Source organism: Rattus norvegicus, chromosome 13 (assembly GCF_036323735.1).
Source record: "Rattus norvegicus strain BN/NHsdMcwi chromosome 13, GRCr8, whole genome shotgun sequence".
NCBI classification, from domain to species: Eukaryota; Metazoa; Chordata; class Mammalia; order Rodentia; family Muridae; genus Rattus; species Rattus norvegicus.
The window spans coordinates 98,953,307-98,970,001 of record NC_086031.1 but is presented as its reverse complement, the minus strand read 5'-3'; the positions used below and the strand labels follow the sequence as shown (position 1 = coordinate 98,970,001).

Below are 16,695 nucleotides of genomic sequence, written 5' to 3'. Positions count from 1 at the left end.
AAGAGCAGCCAGCGTTTTAAACCACTGAGCCACCTCTCCAGCCCCTAAGCCTTTATCTTGAACTGTTTTCTTCTAGCAGTTTCAGAGTTACATTACTTGAATTGAGTTGAGATATATATATATATATATGTGTGTGTGTGTGTGTGTGTGTGTGTATGTATGTATATGTGTATATGTACATATATGTATATATATGTATGTATACACACACACACACACACACACGGACAGATGGGGATCTAGTTTCAGTCTTTAGTAGGTCACTGTCCAGTGTCTGGGATGGACTGTCCCAGGCCTTGTAAACAGAGGAGCGTATCACTTGCAAGTGGTGAATATTGCCAGCCTCTTTTCCTCCTGGCACATGTCCTCGCTTTCTCTTGCATGACTGTGTTCTACTTAACTCTGCATTCCCCAGAACTCAGAGGTAAACACCCATATGAAAAGCAAGGGGCATCCCTCAGCCCCACAGGGCTCAGAAGAAAGACACCCAAGTGCCCAGTCCAGCCCCAAGATGGGCAAATACATGATGGAGAAAGAAAACGTAAGCCACGGAGAGATGGAGGGGAAAGCAAAGGTGCCAGGTTCCTGTACAGTGGAGAGGTGGAACCGAGGACTCGGCAGTGACGGTAGTGAGGAACAGGCGGATATGAGGAGCTCCACAACCACCTGAGGCCATGGGATGTCCTGGCCTGGGCTGTCGCTAAGGGCCATGTCTGGGTCCATGGTCCTATATCATGGTCAGTGTCTGTGTCAATGTCAGAGGCCCATGTTACCAACAAAGGTCATGCAGGCATTTCTGGGCTGGGCTGCCTCCTGAGGCCATGTTGATGTCTGAGCACTGCGCTGAGTGGGCTCCATCCATTACAGGCCACCGCACTCAGAAGAGCTGGCCTGTCCCTTACCTGAGCAGCCTGGGAGAGCTGGCTCTGGTGATGTGAGTCAGGAGAGCTGGCCCTGTCCTTTATGGGCTACTGCAGTCCAGGGCTGACCCTTGCCTGGGCAGCATAATAGAGCTGGCCCTGGGGGCTGGAAGGAGGGTGAGCTGGCCAGGAGGGCATGGGCAAGGGAGAGCTGCCCCCACCCTGGCCCCCACATACAGCGCTCTAGAGAGCAGACCTGGCACATTCTCTGGGCAGTGTTGGAGCGCTGGCTCTGATGACAGAGGCTTGCTGGTGGGGTGACCAACTCAGCTCCCACCCAGACTCAGATCTGGGGCTCTGAGTTGGTCCACCACAACACCCACCCTATCTATGAACTGCTGGAGTGTGTGAAGGGGCAGTCTCAGATCCAAGGCTGCAGGACCTCCATGACACAGGGCTACAACAGGATATCTGAGAGGAGTCCTAGCATTGGTAGTGAGGCAGAAGGCAGAGGAATGAAGAAATAAAGTTTCATAGATGTGAAAAACAAAGCTATAAAAACAAGGTTTTGAGAAATACATCGGGTGGTCAGGATGCCTATGACAAACTTGTGACCTTTCTGAGAGATACATCTGACGTCAGGATGCCCAGTGATATGATAAAGTTTTGGTGATCAAGATTCTGACTAAGCTAATTAAGACAAAACAAAGAAAAAACAACTATTCTCAGAAAGACCCCCTACCCCTCCCTGTGGTAAATTCCAAGAACAACCGCAAGATGTCATCCTGACCCTGCCTGACCACCCAGTTCACCCCCCTCTAAGGGACGTGCCAACTTAGCCCTTTCCCAGTGATTCACCAAGGCCAGGTGTAGGGCTGGATGAGGAAAGTGATTAATTGAGCCAAGAACAGCCCCTTGAGCAGGCTAGCCAATACCTGACAAGATCCTTTGTCCTGTGTACACCAATGAGAATAGACCAGCTAACCCTGTTGCTGAAGTCTGCCCTCTGTAAGGAATAAAAGTTGTGTGCTTTTTGGGTTCAGGGTTGCCTCTCCCTGTGTGGATGAGCAACCCCACGTACGTGGATTAAAAACCTTATACCCTCATGCTATTGCAGCGGTCACTTTGTCAATCTATGCTCTGTGGGTGGCACTCCTGAGGTAAGGCCACTATGGGGTCTTACAACAGGAGCATTTGCAAGTAAAGCTGATTGGGCAGAAGGCAGAAGGGTGCACAGTGCACACTGAAGCTTCCACAGTGATATTTTTTAAAATTATTTTGGTTTGGTATTTTGGGGGTGGGGAGGTGGGGAGAAGTCGAGCAGAGAGCAGATATGAAGGGATGGGAAGGTAAGTAGGATTGGGGTGGATGATGGGAAAGTCACACGCACACACAAATTAATTAATTAAAAGTTTTAAAAAGGAAAAAGGGAAAAGATATGTTCTGGAAATGAGAGACCAGATGAGCCTAGGCATGCAAAACCAGCGTGGTGGACATAGCAAGACTGAAGTCTCAAAGGCAATCAAGCAGCCGGGTGGAGTGGCACTTGCTGTTAGTGCCAGCACCTGGTGGGGGCAGAGGCAAGCAGTTTACTATGAGTTTTAAGCCAACCTGGGCTACAAAAGAAGTTTCAGGAAACTTGGAGCTATGTAGAGAGTCCCTGTGAGGTGGTTTGAATATGCTTGGCCCAGGGAGTGGCACTATTAGGAGGTGTGACATCGTCGGAGTGGGCATAGCCTTGTTGGAGGGAATGTGTCACTGTGGGAGTGGGTTTTGAGACCCTCCTCATAGCCATGTGGGAGCCAGTCTTGTAGTGGCCTCAGATGAAGATGTAGAACTCTCAGCTCCTCCTGCACCATGCCTGCCTGGACACTGCCATGCTCCCGCCTTGATGATACTGAATTGAACCTCTGAACCTATAAGTCAGCCCCAATTAAATGTTGTCCTTTATAAGAGTTGCCTTGGTTGTGGTGTCTGTTTACAGTAGTAAAACCCTAACTAAGACACCCTGCCTCAAACAAACAAATAAACAAACAAAAAAAAGGAAAAGACAATAACAATAAAAAGAAAGAGACAAGGAGCACGCAGAAGGCAGAGGCAGGAGGATTTCTATGAGTTTGAGGCAGCTTGTTCTACACAGTGAGTTCCATGTAAGTCAGAAGTACATAGTGAGACCCTGTGTTAAAAAAAAAAAAACAAACAACAATAAAACCCAACCAGAAAGCAAACATGATGTCCCAAGTGTGTTGAGTCAGTGCACTCTGGGAATGCTATGTGCAAATCCCAGGTTTTAGAATTGTATGACATGATGTCATATGCATGCTTCAGAAATCCCCTCTCCTGTCCCCAGGAGGCTGCGTCACTTTCTATCACTGTGAGCACATGGCCTTGTGTTTTTAGAAAAATATAGATGATGCTATGATATATACTGGAAAGTGTTTCACTAGGTGATACATAGTAGTAGCCCTGGCTTTCCAACTCACAGATCCACCCCCTCGGCTTCTCCATCCACATGAATTAAAGGTGTGTGTGTGTGTGTGTGTGTGTGTGTGTGTGTGTGTGTGTGTGTGTATGTTACCACACCTACAATGGTAAATACGTTGTGTGTGGTTTTTTTTCTTTCCAAAAAAAACCTACCCCAGCTGGGTGTGGTAGCCTACGCCTTTAATCTCAGCATTTGGAGACCAGAGGTGAGTGGCCCATCTCTGTGAATCCATCTGTTTCCGTTCCAGACCTGTTTGGTCTACATAGTGAATTTCTAGGGCAGCCAGCGCTACGTAGTGAGTCTTTCTTTCTTTTGGTTTTTCTAAACATATAAGTGGACAGCACCCAGTAGCTATGAAAGATGTGAAAGATGCACAAACAGAAAAAGAAGTGAGGAAAATATAAAACTCCTGAGTCTTTCTGGGAAGCTATCTCCACTGAAGGTGGTAACAAGTTTCTACCAAAAAAAAAAAAAGTAAAACGGACAAAGGTGATGGTGGTGGTGGTGATGATGATCATGATCATGATCATGATGAAAGAACCAGAGTTGGGGTCAATCTGAGGCCAGTGGGAAAATTCCACCACAAACCTCCGAGCACAGAAAGACCTCCACCCCTTCCAGGAGGAGTAGAACTAGTTTCATTCCTGGAACAGTTACAAGCCAAACTGTTGAACAAAGCCACCTGTGACTCCCCATCTGATCCCCTCGAAAAGTCCCGGAAAAGTCCATTAACCACAAGTCAGTTTGGAAGTCGCTTCGCCCCACCTATAGTACCCTGCCTAGTTACCACTGTTCATTGGTCTGCCCTATTGTTTGAAGTATGTCTCTATCAAAGGTAAATAACTCCCTATTAAGGTCTGCTCAGGGTCATCTCTCTCCAAAGGGAGTCAACCCCAGTGAGTGTTGGATCAATAAAGCTCCTCTTGCTTTTGCATCGATCGCTACCTCCATGAGTTCCTTACAAGGGTTCCCAGAAGGGGTTCAATCAGAATTCACAATGGTGATGATGACAATGATGAAGAAGAAACAAACTGAAGAAAAAGCTCCAGTGAAGAATCTGTATGAGATGCTCCAGAAGAAAAAAAAAAGTACAGAAATCAAGCAAGAATGGAAAAGACTTCAAAACCAGGAACACAAGATCTGTGAGGTCTGAGTTGAATCTCTCCTGGGACCTCTTGAATGAGACTCACGGAGACGGTGATTGATCCAATAGCAAGAGGAGTTTTATTCCAACACGTCGGGGTCCTCCCACTTCAAGGCGAGAAGACCCCAAGCAGACTCTGGCAGGGAGTTATATACCTTGCAAACAATTGGTAAAAAGGCAGGGTATTATTGATGGGGCAAAGTGACCTCTAAGCTGACTCGTGATTAGTGGACCATTCTGGACTTATCAGGGGAACGGTTGGGAGTCAAGGGGAGGTCTGCTGGGAGTCACAGGTGGCTTTGTTTGTCAGTTTGGCTTGCAGTTGCTCTGGGAACTAAACCAGCCCTACCTTCCAGGGAGGGGTCTTTGTGCTTGGAGGTTTGAGGTGGAATTTTCCCACTGGCCTTAGAATGACCTCAACTCTGGCCCTTTCAGATCAAAGGGGCAATAATGCTTTAAAAACCTCTTAAGACACCAAAAAGATCTAGTTCTGCAGAAGACATTAAATAAAAAAATGCAAACAAGTATAGAAGCAGGTGTTTCTCATTCCAAAGTGGAAGCCACATTCACTAACTGTGGGAAGAACTGCTTCCAGGTATCTGAACAAGGGGCTATTGGAGATGTCTGGCCATGGAGGAAGAAAGTTTAAATGTTAGAAACTGACTGGAGAGATGGCTCAGCCATTAAGAGAATATACTGTTCCTTCAGAGGACCAGAGATGGATTTCTAGCAACCACATCACGTGTCTGTAACTCCGGCTCCGGGCCAAAGACTCTGTTCATACTTACACATAATTAAAAATAGGTTTTTTTAAATGAATCTTTATAAAACAAAACACTGCCATGTCTCTAAAATGTTCAGGAATCAATTTAATGTAAGAAGATTTGATCTGAAAACAACAAAGAAGCCAGTCTTGCTTCGTTTCTGTAAAAACTGATCTCATCTCTCCTTCCTATAAAGCGGAGTGAGAGCCCCACACACACAGGGTTTGATAGCTGTTGTCCAGGTTGCACTGCCAAGAACGAGCTGTCTAAATGCCTGCTTAGCTTTTCAAGGACGGACTCCACCCTTTACTTAGTTGTAAGTATGTATGGAATGTTTTGATAGGAGACAGGCATGCCGATAGTCAGGCAGAGAAACGTTGTGAAGACAAAAATATACGTGAAATACACTCAGCGCGTTACCATTTTCTTAAATAACGCACTCCTTATTTGTGTTTGAGACAAGGTATCATGTAGCCCGGGCTGACCTCATACTCACGGTAGCCAAGAATGACTTTGAACCCTTAATCCTTCTGCCTCCACTTCTAGGTTCTGAGATTTACAAGCGCGTGCCACCACCTTTCTGGGGCTTCTGTGCCGCTGGGGATAAAAGCCCAGGACTTCGTGTATGCTAAGGGAGCATTCTCCTAACTGAGCTACATCCCCAGGCCTGAAAATAATATTTTCATGACCCTGTCAGTACATCCTCGCCAGCACTGAGGAACCTTCATGATCAATACCATCTCCACCATTTGTTTATTTGTTTTATTTTGTAGCCTTGGCTATCCCGGAACTTGTGAACCAGGATAGCCTTGAGCTCGGAGATCTACCTGCCTCAGTCTCCCACTTGCAGGGATTAAAGGTGTGTGCACCACGCCCGGTCAGTTTTAAGTGCCTGCACCTGTAGTAGGTCTGTTGTTTGGATTCTGTTCCCAGTGCAGCCGAACTTGCCTGCCCTGAGCTCTGGCTTCTGCTGTAGGGTTCTCCGGAAAGCTTTATGTCCGGTCTGGCTAAGCCCGCGCCTGTCGCTCCGCCCGTAGTCCTGGACCCCACCGCGTGGGTGTGCTGCGACCTACGGTTGCCGGAGCGCACCGGACCGGGGCGGTCCGCTGGGGCAGGAGCGGGGCGGGGCATAGAGCAAAGGTTGCCTCCTAGCCCGGGCCCTTCTCCGCAGCTCCGCGGCATCATGACGGTGGGCGCCCGGCTCCGAAGCAAGGCGAGCAGCTTGGTGGGCCGAGGGCCCCTGGGGCGATTGCGCCGCGCCGGTGACGAGGAGACAGATGCTATCGTGGAGCACTTGGAGGGCGAGGACGAGGACCCGGAGAGCCAGGACTGTGAGCGGGAAGAGGACGGGCGGCGCGCCGGGACCCCGAGCGCACGCAGGGTGCACCTGGCTGCGCTGCCGGAGCGCTACGACTCCCTGGAGGAGCCGGCGCCAGGCGACAAACCCAAGAAGAGGTACCGGCGAAAACTGAAGAAGTACGGCAAGGTAGGTCCCCAGGGCCGGGCCGCTCTGATTCAGACAGAACCGGGAGTCGCGCTGGGTGGAGTTGTGCCCGTGTCCCCAATGCCCCCGGTACGGTCACTAGACTTAGGCGGGCAGGACCCTTGCTCCCAGTTGGAGCTGGTGGGAATGCTGAGGGTAGTTGACTTGGAACCTTGGGCCCAGTTGCGAAGCTGTAGTCCGGGACCGTCTATCTCCCACACTCTTTCCCGGGTACCCCGCCACAGGAGAACGTTAGGTGATTGAATCCTAGACGCCCGCGTTAACCCACGGGGCCTGCTAACTCAGTCAATGCATCCCCTTCTCTAATCAACGATCTCTTGCACCCCGAAACTTAGGATGTTCTGCCTGCCTTTTTACTTTGGTGGGAGAGCAAGAGGAAGGATGGATGGAATGAGTTTCATTTGCAGGGTACATGGTTCTGGTTTCTAGATGCCCCCTGCCCTAAAAAAGCAGAATTGCTCTCTTGACCTAGACAAGGCTAGGGAGGGAGGTGGGGTGGGGGGAATCACAAAACTCACTGATTGTGTGTGTGCTGGCCAAAGTCCCCTGGACTTTCCGGAATTAGTGTCCAGTTATCAGTAGTCTCCAGTGGGTGACCTTTGTCACACCCGAGACACTCGGTCGCTTGCCGGGAGTTTAGTTTATCATTCTGAATGATATGGCTCAGTCTTCTTCACAAGCAGGCGACGGTAAAACGCATTGTTGGAGTGAAGTAGGACTTTGGGGAGTAAGGATGCCATCCGAAAGTGAGGAGATGACACAGAGCCTTAGTTGGTGGCTGGCATTAGGGAAGTTTTGGGGGTGGCCACTCTGTGCCAAGCATTGTGCATACACTAGAGGTGCAAATAGGATTCCTAACAGCGGGTGGGAAGAGCCAGGGAGGGTGGCAGAGCTGGGGCACCCGGATCCCTTCACAGCAGAATATTAGCATTTACTCATCCAAGTGAGGTAAGTAAAGTCAGTGATGGTGTCAACATGAAGCCAAAGCTAGGAAACCCACCAGTAATCCCAGGTGGGACAGGATGAGTGGTAATACAGGGCCAGCCTGGGCTATATATAACAAGAGCCTATTAACAAAGAACTCACCCTGGCTGAAACTGAGGAATCAAACAGCACTCATTAGGATGGCTTTTCTGAAAAAGACTAAGTCAGTCAGTTGGAGGTGCACACCTTAAATCCCAGCTCTGGGGAGGCAGAAGCAATCGGATCTCTGGCAAGTTCCAGGATGGCCAGGGGAAACCCCATTTGTAAACAAACGAGGAAGCAAACAAATGAAACAGAAGGCTGGGCTGCCAGTGTGCCCGGGTGGTTGGGTGCTGGCCTAGTGAGCCTAAAGTCCTGGCTGGAGTTCTAGGGTGTGTAGACTAGGTATGGTGGTGCGCACCTGTAATCCCAGCACCTTGGAAGTGGAGGCAAGAAAATCAGAGCCCAAGATCTGGCTCTGTGGGTAAGGGTACTGTGTGAGTTCAAGGTTCAAGGCTAGCCTGGTCTACAGAGTGAGCTGCAGGAGAGCCAGGGCTACACAGAGACATCCTCTCTCAAAACACACACACACACACACACACACACACACACACACACACACACACACAGAGTGGAAAAATAGTTCAAAGTGATTTTTGGTTGGTTACCCTACAGGTTAGGGTACGTAAGACTCTTGCCTTGAAACAAAAATTGAACAGCTACCCGAGCTAATGTTCTTTTATTTTAGTTTTTCATGTGAAAGGGTGTTTGCCTTCATAAGTGTTTGTGACATAAATAGTTTTATAGAATATCACCAATGGCCAAGAGGTGATCCAAGCATCTCTGTAGATGCACCAGGGTGAGACATGCCATGAGCATCCACCGTGGTCCTTCGGTAGCTGTAAGAAGGAATGGAGCGCATGTTCCCGGGCCTCAACGTGTGAAGAAAGCCAGACCCACGGGTTACCTATGGTTTCCATGAGTGCCTTTATTTGAACTAGGAAAATGTAGACAGGACATAGCTTGGTGGTTTTTAGGGACTGGGCAGAGGCAGAGAGAGGTCTGCTGTGTCTGTGGTTTCCTTCTGGGGTGAGAATGTTTGGGAAGTGTACAGAACCTTATAACATCTCGGGGTCACCATGGTTTTGAAAGAGCGTACCCCTAAACAGGGAGCCGCATCTCTCGCTCCGATCGCGGGGTGGGGTGCCCCCAGGAATCACGAGTAGCCATTCTTGATGTAACAGCAAGAGGTAGCTTTTATTAACGAGGTCCCGGGTCGACACGTATCACACAGGAGACAGAGGAATCGACCCCGAGCTTCCAAACTCTGGGGGTTTATATAGGGGAGGTTAGGGGCATTCACGCGGTTACACATGATTGGTCAATTCAAATGGTGCACAGTTACTTTCGGCGCGAAATTACATCAGCAAGGAGTACGTGCTCTCTAGCAGCTCGGCAGGCAGGTAGGGTGGCTCATCTCACTCAGGGGGGTGAAGGAAGGGGAGGGGGTGGCTACAGATGATCAATGTCCTTGGGGCTGATAGCTGGTTTGGCAAGTCCTATCTCTGGCTCTCCCTCAGGCACGTCTGGCCCTGCACATCCGGACTCTGACAATGAGCAACCTTTATGAAACTCTAGTTCTGCACATTCGGGCTCTGACAATGAGTAACCTTTATGAAACTCTAGTTCTACAGTTTCACTTTATAAAATCGTTTATTTAAATATGTAGATGGGTGTTTGGCCTACATGTATGTGTGTGCCACTTGCCTTATGTCTACAGAGACCGGAAGAGGGCATCGCTGCCCCAGGAGCTGGAGTTACGTATGGTCTGAGCCACCACGTGGGTGCTGGGAACTCAACCAGGTCCTCTAGAAAGAGTATCAAAGCTCTTAACTGCTGAGCCATCTCTCTAGCAAACTGGTTAGTTTTATGTTACATGAATGTGCCTGTGTTGTGTGTGTGTGTGTGTAGGTAAGAGACAGAGACATGGAGAAATGTTAACATGGCAAGGTTTTTTTGGTTTTGGGGGTTTTTTCTTGTTTTTGTCTAGAATGGAGAGAAAGCTGTGAGGAAGTTCTGGAATCTTATGCACTAGCTCAGGAGACCCAAGAAGTCTGGGATTCCAGCCCCAAGTGAGGAGTCACAAGGGTCAGCTTGACCTCCACTTTCTCAGGTCAGCTGAGAGGGCACCAGGCTTCAATGAGAAGGACAAAAACCAAGGAACCCCTCTTCTGCAAAGCTGATAAGAATAGCCGAGGCTCCTGCAGAAGATGGGGGGTGATCTACACTCCCCTCAGCACCAGGCAAAGCTTTCTTTTAAAAATGAATCATTGCTCCAGTTATCCGTTATTATGGAATGTGTTTTCCTTTAGTTCCCATTCCTGTTAACTTCTCAGATCCTTCACACAAGCCCTTTCCTGCTTCTATTTAAGGAAAGTTGTTGGCTTTTGTGCAACTTGAAAGAACAGGCTCACTCCCCTGCTGCCCCACCCACCCCCACCAGCATGGTCCTACAGCCCTCGCTGCTCTGGTCCAGCCTTCTGGAAGTCTTTGTGCTTGGGCCTCTTGTAGAGAACAATGTTCCCAGTTGATTGTAACGTAATAATTGCATTCCTATGGTGCACATATATTACTGTAAGTGCTGTCTGCGGGGCACTGGGGAAAGGAAGGGCTCTGCCAGGAGGCTGGATAGCTGTTACCTTCTTTATATTCCATGCCTCAGCCCCCTCAGCAACCTTGGGAAGCTGGGGTTGGGCCCCCTTTGCAGTGAAGGAGACTGGCATTGAAGAGATTGAGGCTGCACAGTCAGACAGCCAAAAGAGCTGGGAAGGATCGGGAGGGAGGCTGGCCCCTCCTCTGGATGGAACATGCCTCAGAACTTAGTTGAAAATCATGGCCTGCCCTTGCAGGCATCCTTAAGGGGCACGGGGGAAGCATGGTAAGAAAAGAACTAAATCATGTTACTAAGGAAGCTAAGAGACAGTTGAGGATAAAACAGAAAGCATGGGATAAGTTAGGATCAGGATGGAGTTCAGGGTCAACCTGGGCTACATAGTGAGTGGGACCCTCAAACAAACAAGCAAACAACACCCAAAAAACAAACAAACAAACAAACAAACAAACAAACCGTGAGAATTGGGGGTGAAGCTAACTGGTAGAACATTGCTTAACATGTACCAAGACCTAGGTTAGGCCGTGTCACAAAAGTGGGTGGGGGAATAGGAGAAATGTCCTCTTTAAAGTAAGGGCCAAGAGCTGGTCTACCAGATGTATGGGCTGCATGCTGCATGGCTGTCCAACGGCCTGTGGCTCTGGGTGTGGCTTTCTCCAACTGTCTCCATTTCTCCCTCTACACCATCTGATGATAAGGAAGGCATCAGCTGAGTGGTGGCGGCCCACGCCTTTAATCTTAGGCAGAGACAGGCAGATCTCTGAGTTCAAGGCCAGCCAGGGCCACACAGGGAGACCCTGGCTTGGCAGGGGTTAGGAAGGACAAAAACGAACCAATCAACCAATCAAACAACAACAAAAAAGGGGCCGGGTGTAGAAAGTGTTTACCAAGTGAGCATGAGAACCCAGGTTTTAACCACTAGGACCCAGGAAAAGCTCGGCATGGAGGCACCTACTTATAATTCCAGTTCTGGGGAGGTGAAGACAGGAGCGGGGCCAGGTAGGAGAATCTGAACTCAGATATAAGAGGGAGATCCTGTCTCTAATAAATCAGTAAGATGGACAGTAATTTAGGAAGACAGTGGGCATTGATCGCCCCCCAACACACACCTTACCTTACCGACACACATAGCAGGCAGTATCCAGAGTCAGTAAATTAATCCATGTGGAAGTTCTAGGTACCAGAGCACCTGGTTGAGGTCCTGGAGCTATGGGCTGTGGTCCTTTGAGAGGTGGGCACTTGTCCACTCACTCAGATCTGTAGCTGACTGCCCACCTCAGGTTGGCACCAGACTTGAGAGCAGCCCAACAGAAGGACTGACCTTTGTGACCAGACAGAGATGTCTGAGGAGAACTGGTTTCCTCTTCTAAGTCAGAGGGACATGGAGTCCCCAGCACTGGGGACTGGACACAATGTCCTCCTACAGTCCTTCTGAGCTAAAATGGTCAGGGCTGTTCCTTCATGGCTCTTTGAAGCTCCAGAGGCCATCTCCCTCCCTTTCAAAGACAGAAGTGTCCCACCACCATCACCCATCCCTGATTCCAGTCTCTTCCTCCTTCCCTCTCTCCCCTCCATCTTCTGCCTGACTCCCTCCTCCCCCTTCCCCCACTCCCACCTCCCAATCCCTCTAATTAGGATACTTACCCAGGTCAAGCCACTTTTTGCCTAGTATGCAGGAGGCCCCAGGGACCCTCCTATCTCAAGAGCCTTGGTAACTCATACTGCCAAAGTCCCGCTTACTACTCCAGGGAAATACAGTCATAGGCTCTGAAAGCAAGGTGTGAATGGTAGGCTAGCCTGGTACTCTCTCCCCGACTCTCCCATCCTCAGCCCCCCTCCGAGAGACTTGTTTTATACTAAGCCCATTCCCTTGAATAGCACTGGTGTGGTAGGCAGTAGCTTGCAGTTAATGAGCTATCTCGAAAACTTCCCCCCAAATTGTAAAGATAAGTAGTTAAAAAGGAAACAACTTGTTATGGGAAAGCAAATGTGCAGATACAAATACCACAAATGTCAAGCTTCAGAAGGAAGCAGTTTGATTTTGGTGTCATTGTTTATAAAGTGTTGGCTGCAATTGCTCCCCGGGGGACATGGTATTTGTCATTTCAAACATGTAAAAAATCCTCGCACTGACCCATTTCTTCAACAATCTCTCTCTCCTTGAGAAATGGCTAAAATGGTGTTGAGAAGACATAGATGTACCAGTTTCTTCCAAAGCTTTTTTCACTTGGAGAGCAGAGGCCCTGGGCAGGAAATAGTGTCAAGGTGACCCCTGGAGTGGTACAGACTAAGGGATGGGCTGACAGAGAAGGATGCTTTCCCAGAAGGGAAAGCAAGGAATGGTGAAGTACCAAGAACAAGTGTGGGGAAGACCAGAAAAAAACAAGCTCATTCCCCATGGTTATACTTGGGAGGAGAGGGGCGGAGGGGTGGTGGTGGTGAGAAGGCGCTCGGAGTCAGAGCGCTGGCTTGGAGGCAATGGGCGAAGATGAACCAATTTTCCAAGGATCTATAATTTAGGCAATAAAGACTATAGGCTCGGAAGTTGGGGCTGTATCCAAAGGACCGACCAGCCAGCTTGGGTAAGTGGCTGGCTTCACCAGGTAGCACTGGGTATCATGGCATGTCTTGTGACTAGGCCCGGGATCTTCAGTGGAAACAGGTAGCATAATTTATACTCAGAAAAAAATCACAGGGCTGAAAGCTTAGGGGTGGAGAGAAGGTTCTGGTTGGCTACGTGGATGCCAAAGTCACTGAGAATGACAACAGAGTTTGGAGGTAGGAAGAGGAATACTGAGGACCACAGTGCAGTAGATGTTAGCCATTAGTGGTCTCAAAGTTTTGATGTGATTTCCTGGGATGACCCCTCTTCCGGCAGCACCCTCACCAAGGAGGAACAGAAGGCAGAAAACATTGCCTGGTCCTTACCCTCAACAGATGTCAGATTGTTCTGGAAACATAAAAAGGCTTCCGGGTTGCCAAAGTGTGGGTCAGACCAGAGTAGGGACTGGTTCACAGGAAGGACCAGCTGGGCTGTCTGACAACATGCCCGAAGGAAAATTCAACCCCGCCTATGATGGCCCTGGCCGTGGGGTGAGTCTTAGTTTAAAACAACAAAGGCATTTTAGTTCTGGAGCTGGCAGCCTCCATTCTGTTTTTAAGAAGACTTGCAAATTATCTGGAAATGTACTGTGTGCTTGCACACTCCGTGCATGGAGAACGCCTGTTGTGAGCAGGAGTCGGGACCTGGGAGTTGCAGATGTGAAGATGCAGGGTCTCAATAGATTTCTGGATACACCAAGAGCAAGTGATTCTCTGTGCACGTCCCGTACAAGAATCAACAGGTTGCCTCACCTAACTTTTGTTTTTCTCTTCCTAAATATAGAATGTCGGGAAGGCCATCAGCAAAGGATGCCGGTACATTGTCATTGGCCTACAAGGATTTGCCGCAGCTTACTCTGCCCCATTTGGAGTGGCCACCAGTGTGGTGTCTTTTGTGCGCTAACCAGAGCTGCAGGGGCAGGTGACACCAGAATACTTCTGCCCAGGGGACAGTGTGAATCCACCAGCACTTTCAGACTCGGACTCATGGGAACTCAGAAGAGGAACCCTGCTTCGTGTGCTATTGTTGAACTAGTTGACTGTGAGGCGGGAGCGATTCCCGCTTATCCGCTGAGCCACTCCTGGACTTGGGTGGATCCAGGAGTCAGTTCTGCAGAGAATTAGGCCAAGGTCAGGTTGGGGTTAGGATTAGTTTGTTTCCTGTGCTAGATAGAGCCTTCCGGGGATACTGCAGGCAGGTCCGGGATCTGAGTCATGCGGATAGTGGGTGAATTTGAGGGAGGAGGACACAGACCTCTAATGTGATGGTTGCTAGTTTCTGAAAAGGTTGAGGGGCTGACGGCACTAGCCTTGGCCTCCCATGATCCTTTTACTAAGTACAGCAAAGGAGCTGTTTGTTTCAGAAGTCTATCTCCCCCATCTCTTTTCTCCACTCAGACTGTCATCTGGGAGTTTAATTACAGGTTTGGGAAAAAAGAAGGAAGGAAACCATCTTTAAAGACCGTGATGCTTTGTAACCCGAGTTCACAGCTGTGTGGGGACAATTGAAAGAATATCAAAGTGAATCATTTTCACAGGTCTACATAAGCATGCAGCTGGCAAGGGGGGAGGGAGGTCAGGATCAGAAGCAAGCTGGGAGGGAGACTGGAACAGGTGCTTTCAGAGCTGGAACCTGGGTCAGCACAGTCTGGGCCAGCTATCCGGTTTTGAGCTGTCGTGACTGGCTACACCAGTTCGGGTAACGGGTGCCTAAGTCCCCCATTTGATTGAGGAGAGAGGAGGGAGAGAGACAGAGATAGAGACAGAGACAGAGCGACAGAGAAAGACTCTGAATGAGACCTGACGTATATTTAGAGGAGGAGACAGTAAGTGAGAGGTGGGCATGAAGAAAGGAGAAAAAGGGCAAGAACGACATTGGGAAAGCAGTGGCGGTTGGGAGAGCTGGGCTGGTTGTGTGTAAGACCAGAGGGAGCTGGGAGACCAGAATCACCAGGGTAGTTTAGTTCACACCTCTGAGGCCAGCATCTTACTTGGATTCAAAGATTAATATAGGCAAGAGTCCCAGGCTTGGCACACACCAATGATGGTTCATGGACTACCATGGAATGATGGGAGAAGTGGAGAAAAAAAAATCTTGTGCTGGTGTGTGTCACAACTGTTTTTAAAGTACCCCCACAGAGAGGTTCCTCTCACCATGACCATTGGCCAACCCCAACAGCAGGCCAGGAGTACAGCTTTGCTTCTATAATATTCAAGATCCGGAGAAGGTTTCGGGACCACTCTGCAGCATCCGTGTCAGCCTTTTGGCCTGAGGCTTCCTGGGGCACACAAAGCCGTGTTGCTCAGACATCACCCACTGAGTCCAACCATTAGGCACTGGTGGGTAGGGTGGGAAGATGGACAGAAGGACAGGTGGAGAAGACAGTAGCAGTTGCCCATTTAGACTCAGCACCACTCTGGAGGGTCCTGCTGGATATGCAGATCTGGGAAATAAGTAGTCTCGATTTAGCCTCAGCAATTACTGCTTACGTGCAGGGTCACATCTGTGACACAGTGACACTTGCTTGATGGCCCCAGGATGGGAAGTGGGAAGTAAATAGGAGAAAGGGCCACATGCAGTCAGCTGCAACGGGGCAGGCATGGGTGGCTTTGCGGGGTGCCTCTCCTGCCACCCAATGCCACTGAACCCCAGGGAGCCCACAGCGGAGCCCCAAGGAGCCCAACAACATTCTGCCAGGCAGGGAGAGGTGTGGCGGCCAGGGAAGGGATGGACAGTCAATGCTGCTTCCTTCCCTCCAAGTCTCTTCCTCCCAAATCATAAAGGCAACAAAGCAAAGTTCGTCTGGCCTGGTGTCTCTCAAAGTCTGGCTAAGAATTAATGCAAAATGTCCAAAGTCAAAAGCTCTCGGGGGCTGCCCTGGGACTCTGCCAGGTTTGAGGTGGACTTCAGCCCCTGGAGCATGCTCTGGTCACATCCCCTGTGTGGGACTCTTGGTTCTGTGAGCCTGGTTCTTCCAGCACGAAAACTCGGTTCCTGCTGCAGACTGTTCCTTTTCGCTTTTTCTGGTTATTCTCTTGCGTCCGGCAGCAGGGCCCACACCCCACTGCAACTGAGTTTAAGAGCTTGGCTTCCCCATTATGGCTTCCAAACCCTTCCTCTGTATCCCTTCTTTGCTTTTAGTGTAAATAAAAGTTCCAGCTTGTCTAATTTTCCTGTGTAGAGGGCTGTTCTGTCTCCTGAGGGAGATAGCTGGGGCTCTGGCGGGACCTGGGAATGTGGTGTAGTGAGTGGTGGCTCCTGCCCCCACCAACGCATGTGCGCGCGCATACACACCCACCCACCCACACCTGCAGTGTTAAAGGTTACATTCTCTAGAATCCCTCAGGCTCTAGGGTGGGGAGCCACAGCCTTCCCGTCTGTTACAAATGAAAAAATTCCAGAACCTTTGACTTAAGTGTGGAGCCAGGAGTCTGCATTGCTTACAAGCTAAGAAGCCCCTGCTAATAAGATCCTGGGAAAGAGACTGGGACCTGAGTGTCAGTCCATGCTGGCATGCTGGCACACCCCCCTGCTCAGTATATTCTCACAGAAACAATGGTAGGGGTGAAGCAGACACTAGGTTCTGGGTAGCCATCAGATTATCTGGCAAGGCAAGTTTATGGTAACAACTTTTTGCCTGTTGGGGATGGCGAAGAGCTAAGGTCGAGTTCTTTCTTACCATGGGGAACCCTAGGTTCCATC

At 49.5% G+C, this 16,695-nt stretch overlaps 1 protein-coding gene across 1 annotated transcript; it reads left to right on the top strand.

The window, feature by feature from the left end:
• Window positions 1–6,424: 6,424 nt before the first annotated feature.
• On the top strand, window positions 6,425–16,161 carry C13h1orf115 (similar to human chromosome 1 open reading frame 115). Its single transcript, NM_001100857.1, has 2 exons — window positions 6,425–6,739; window positions 13,777–16,161. Exons 1-2 carry the CDS (start codon window positions 6,437–6,439, stop codon window positions 13,894–13,896), a joined length of 423 nt encoding a protein of 140 aa, NP_001094327.1. The 5' UTR covers window positions 6,425–6,436; the 3' UTR covers window positions 13,897–16,161.
• The last annotated feature ends 534 nt before the right edge of the window (window positions 16,162–16,695 follow it).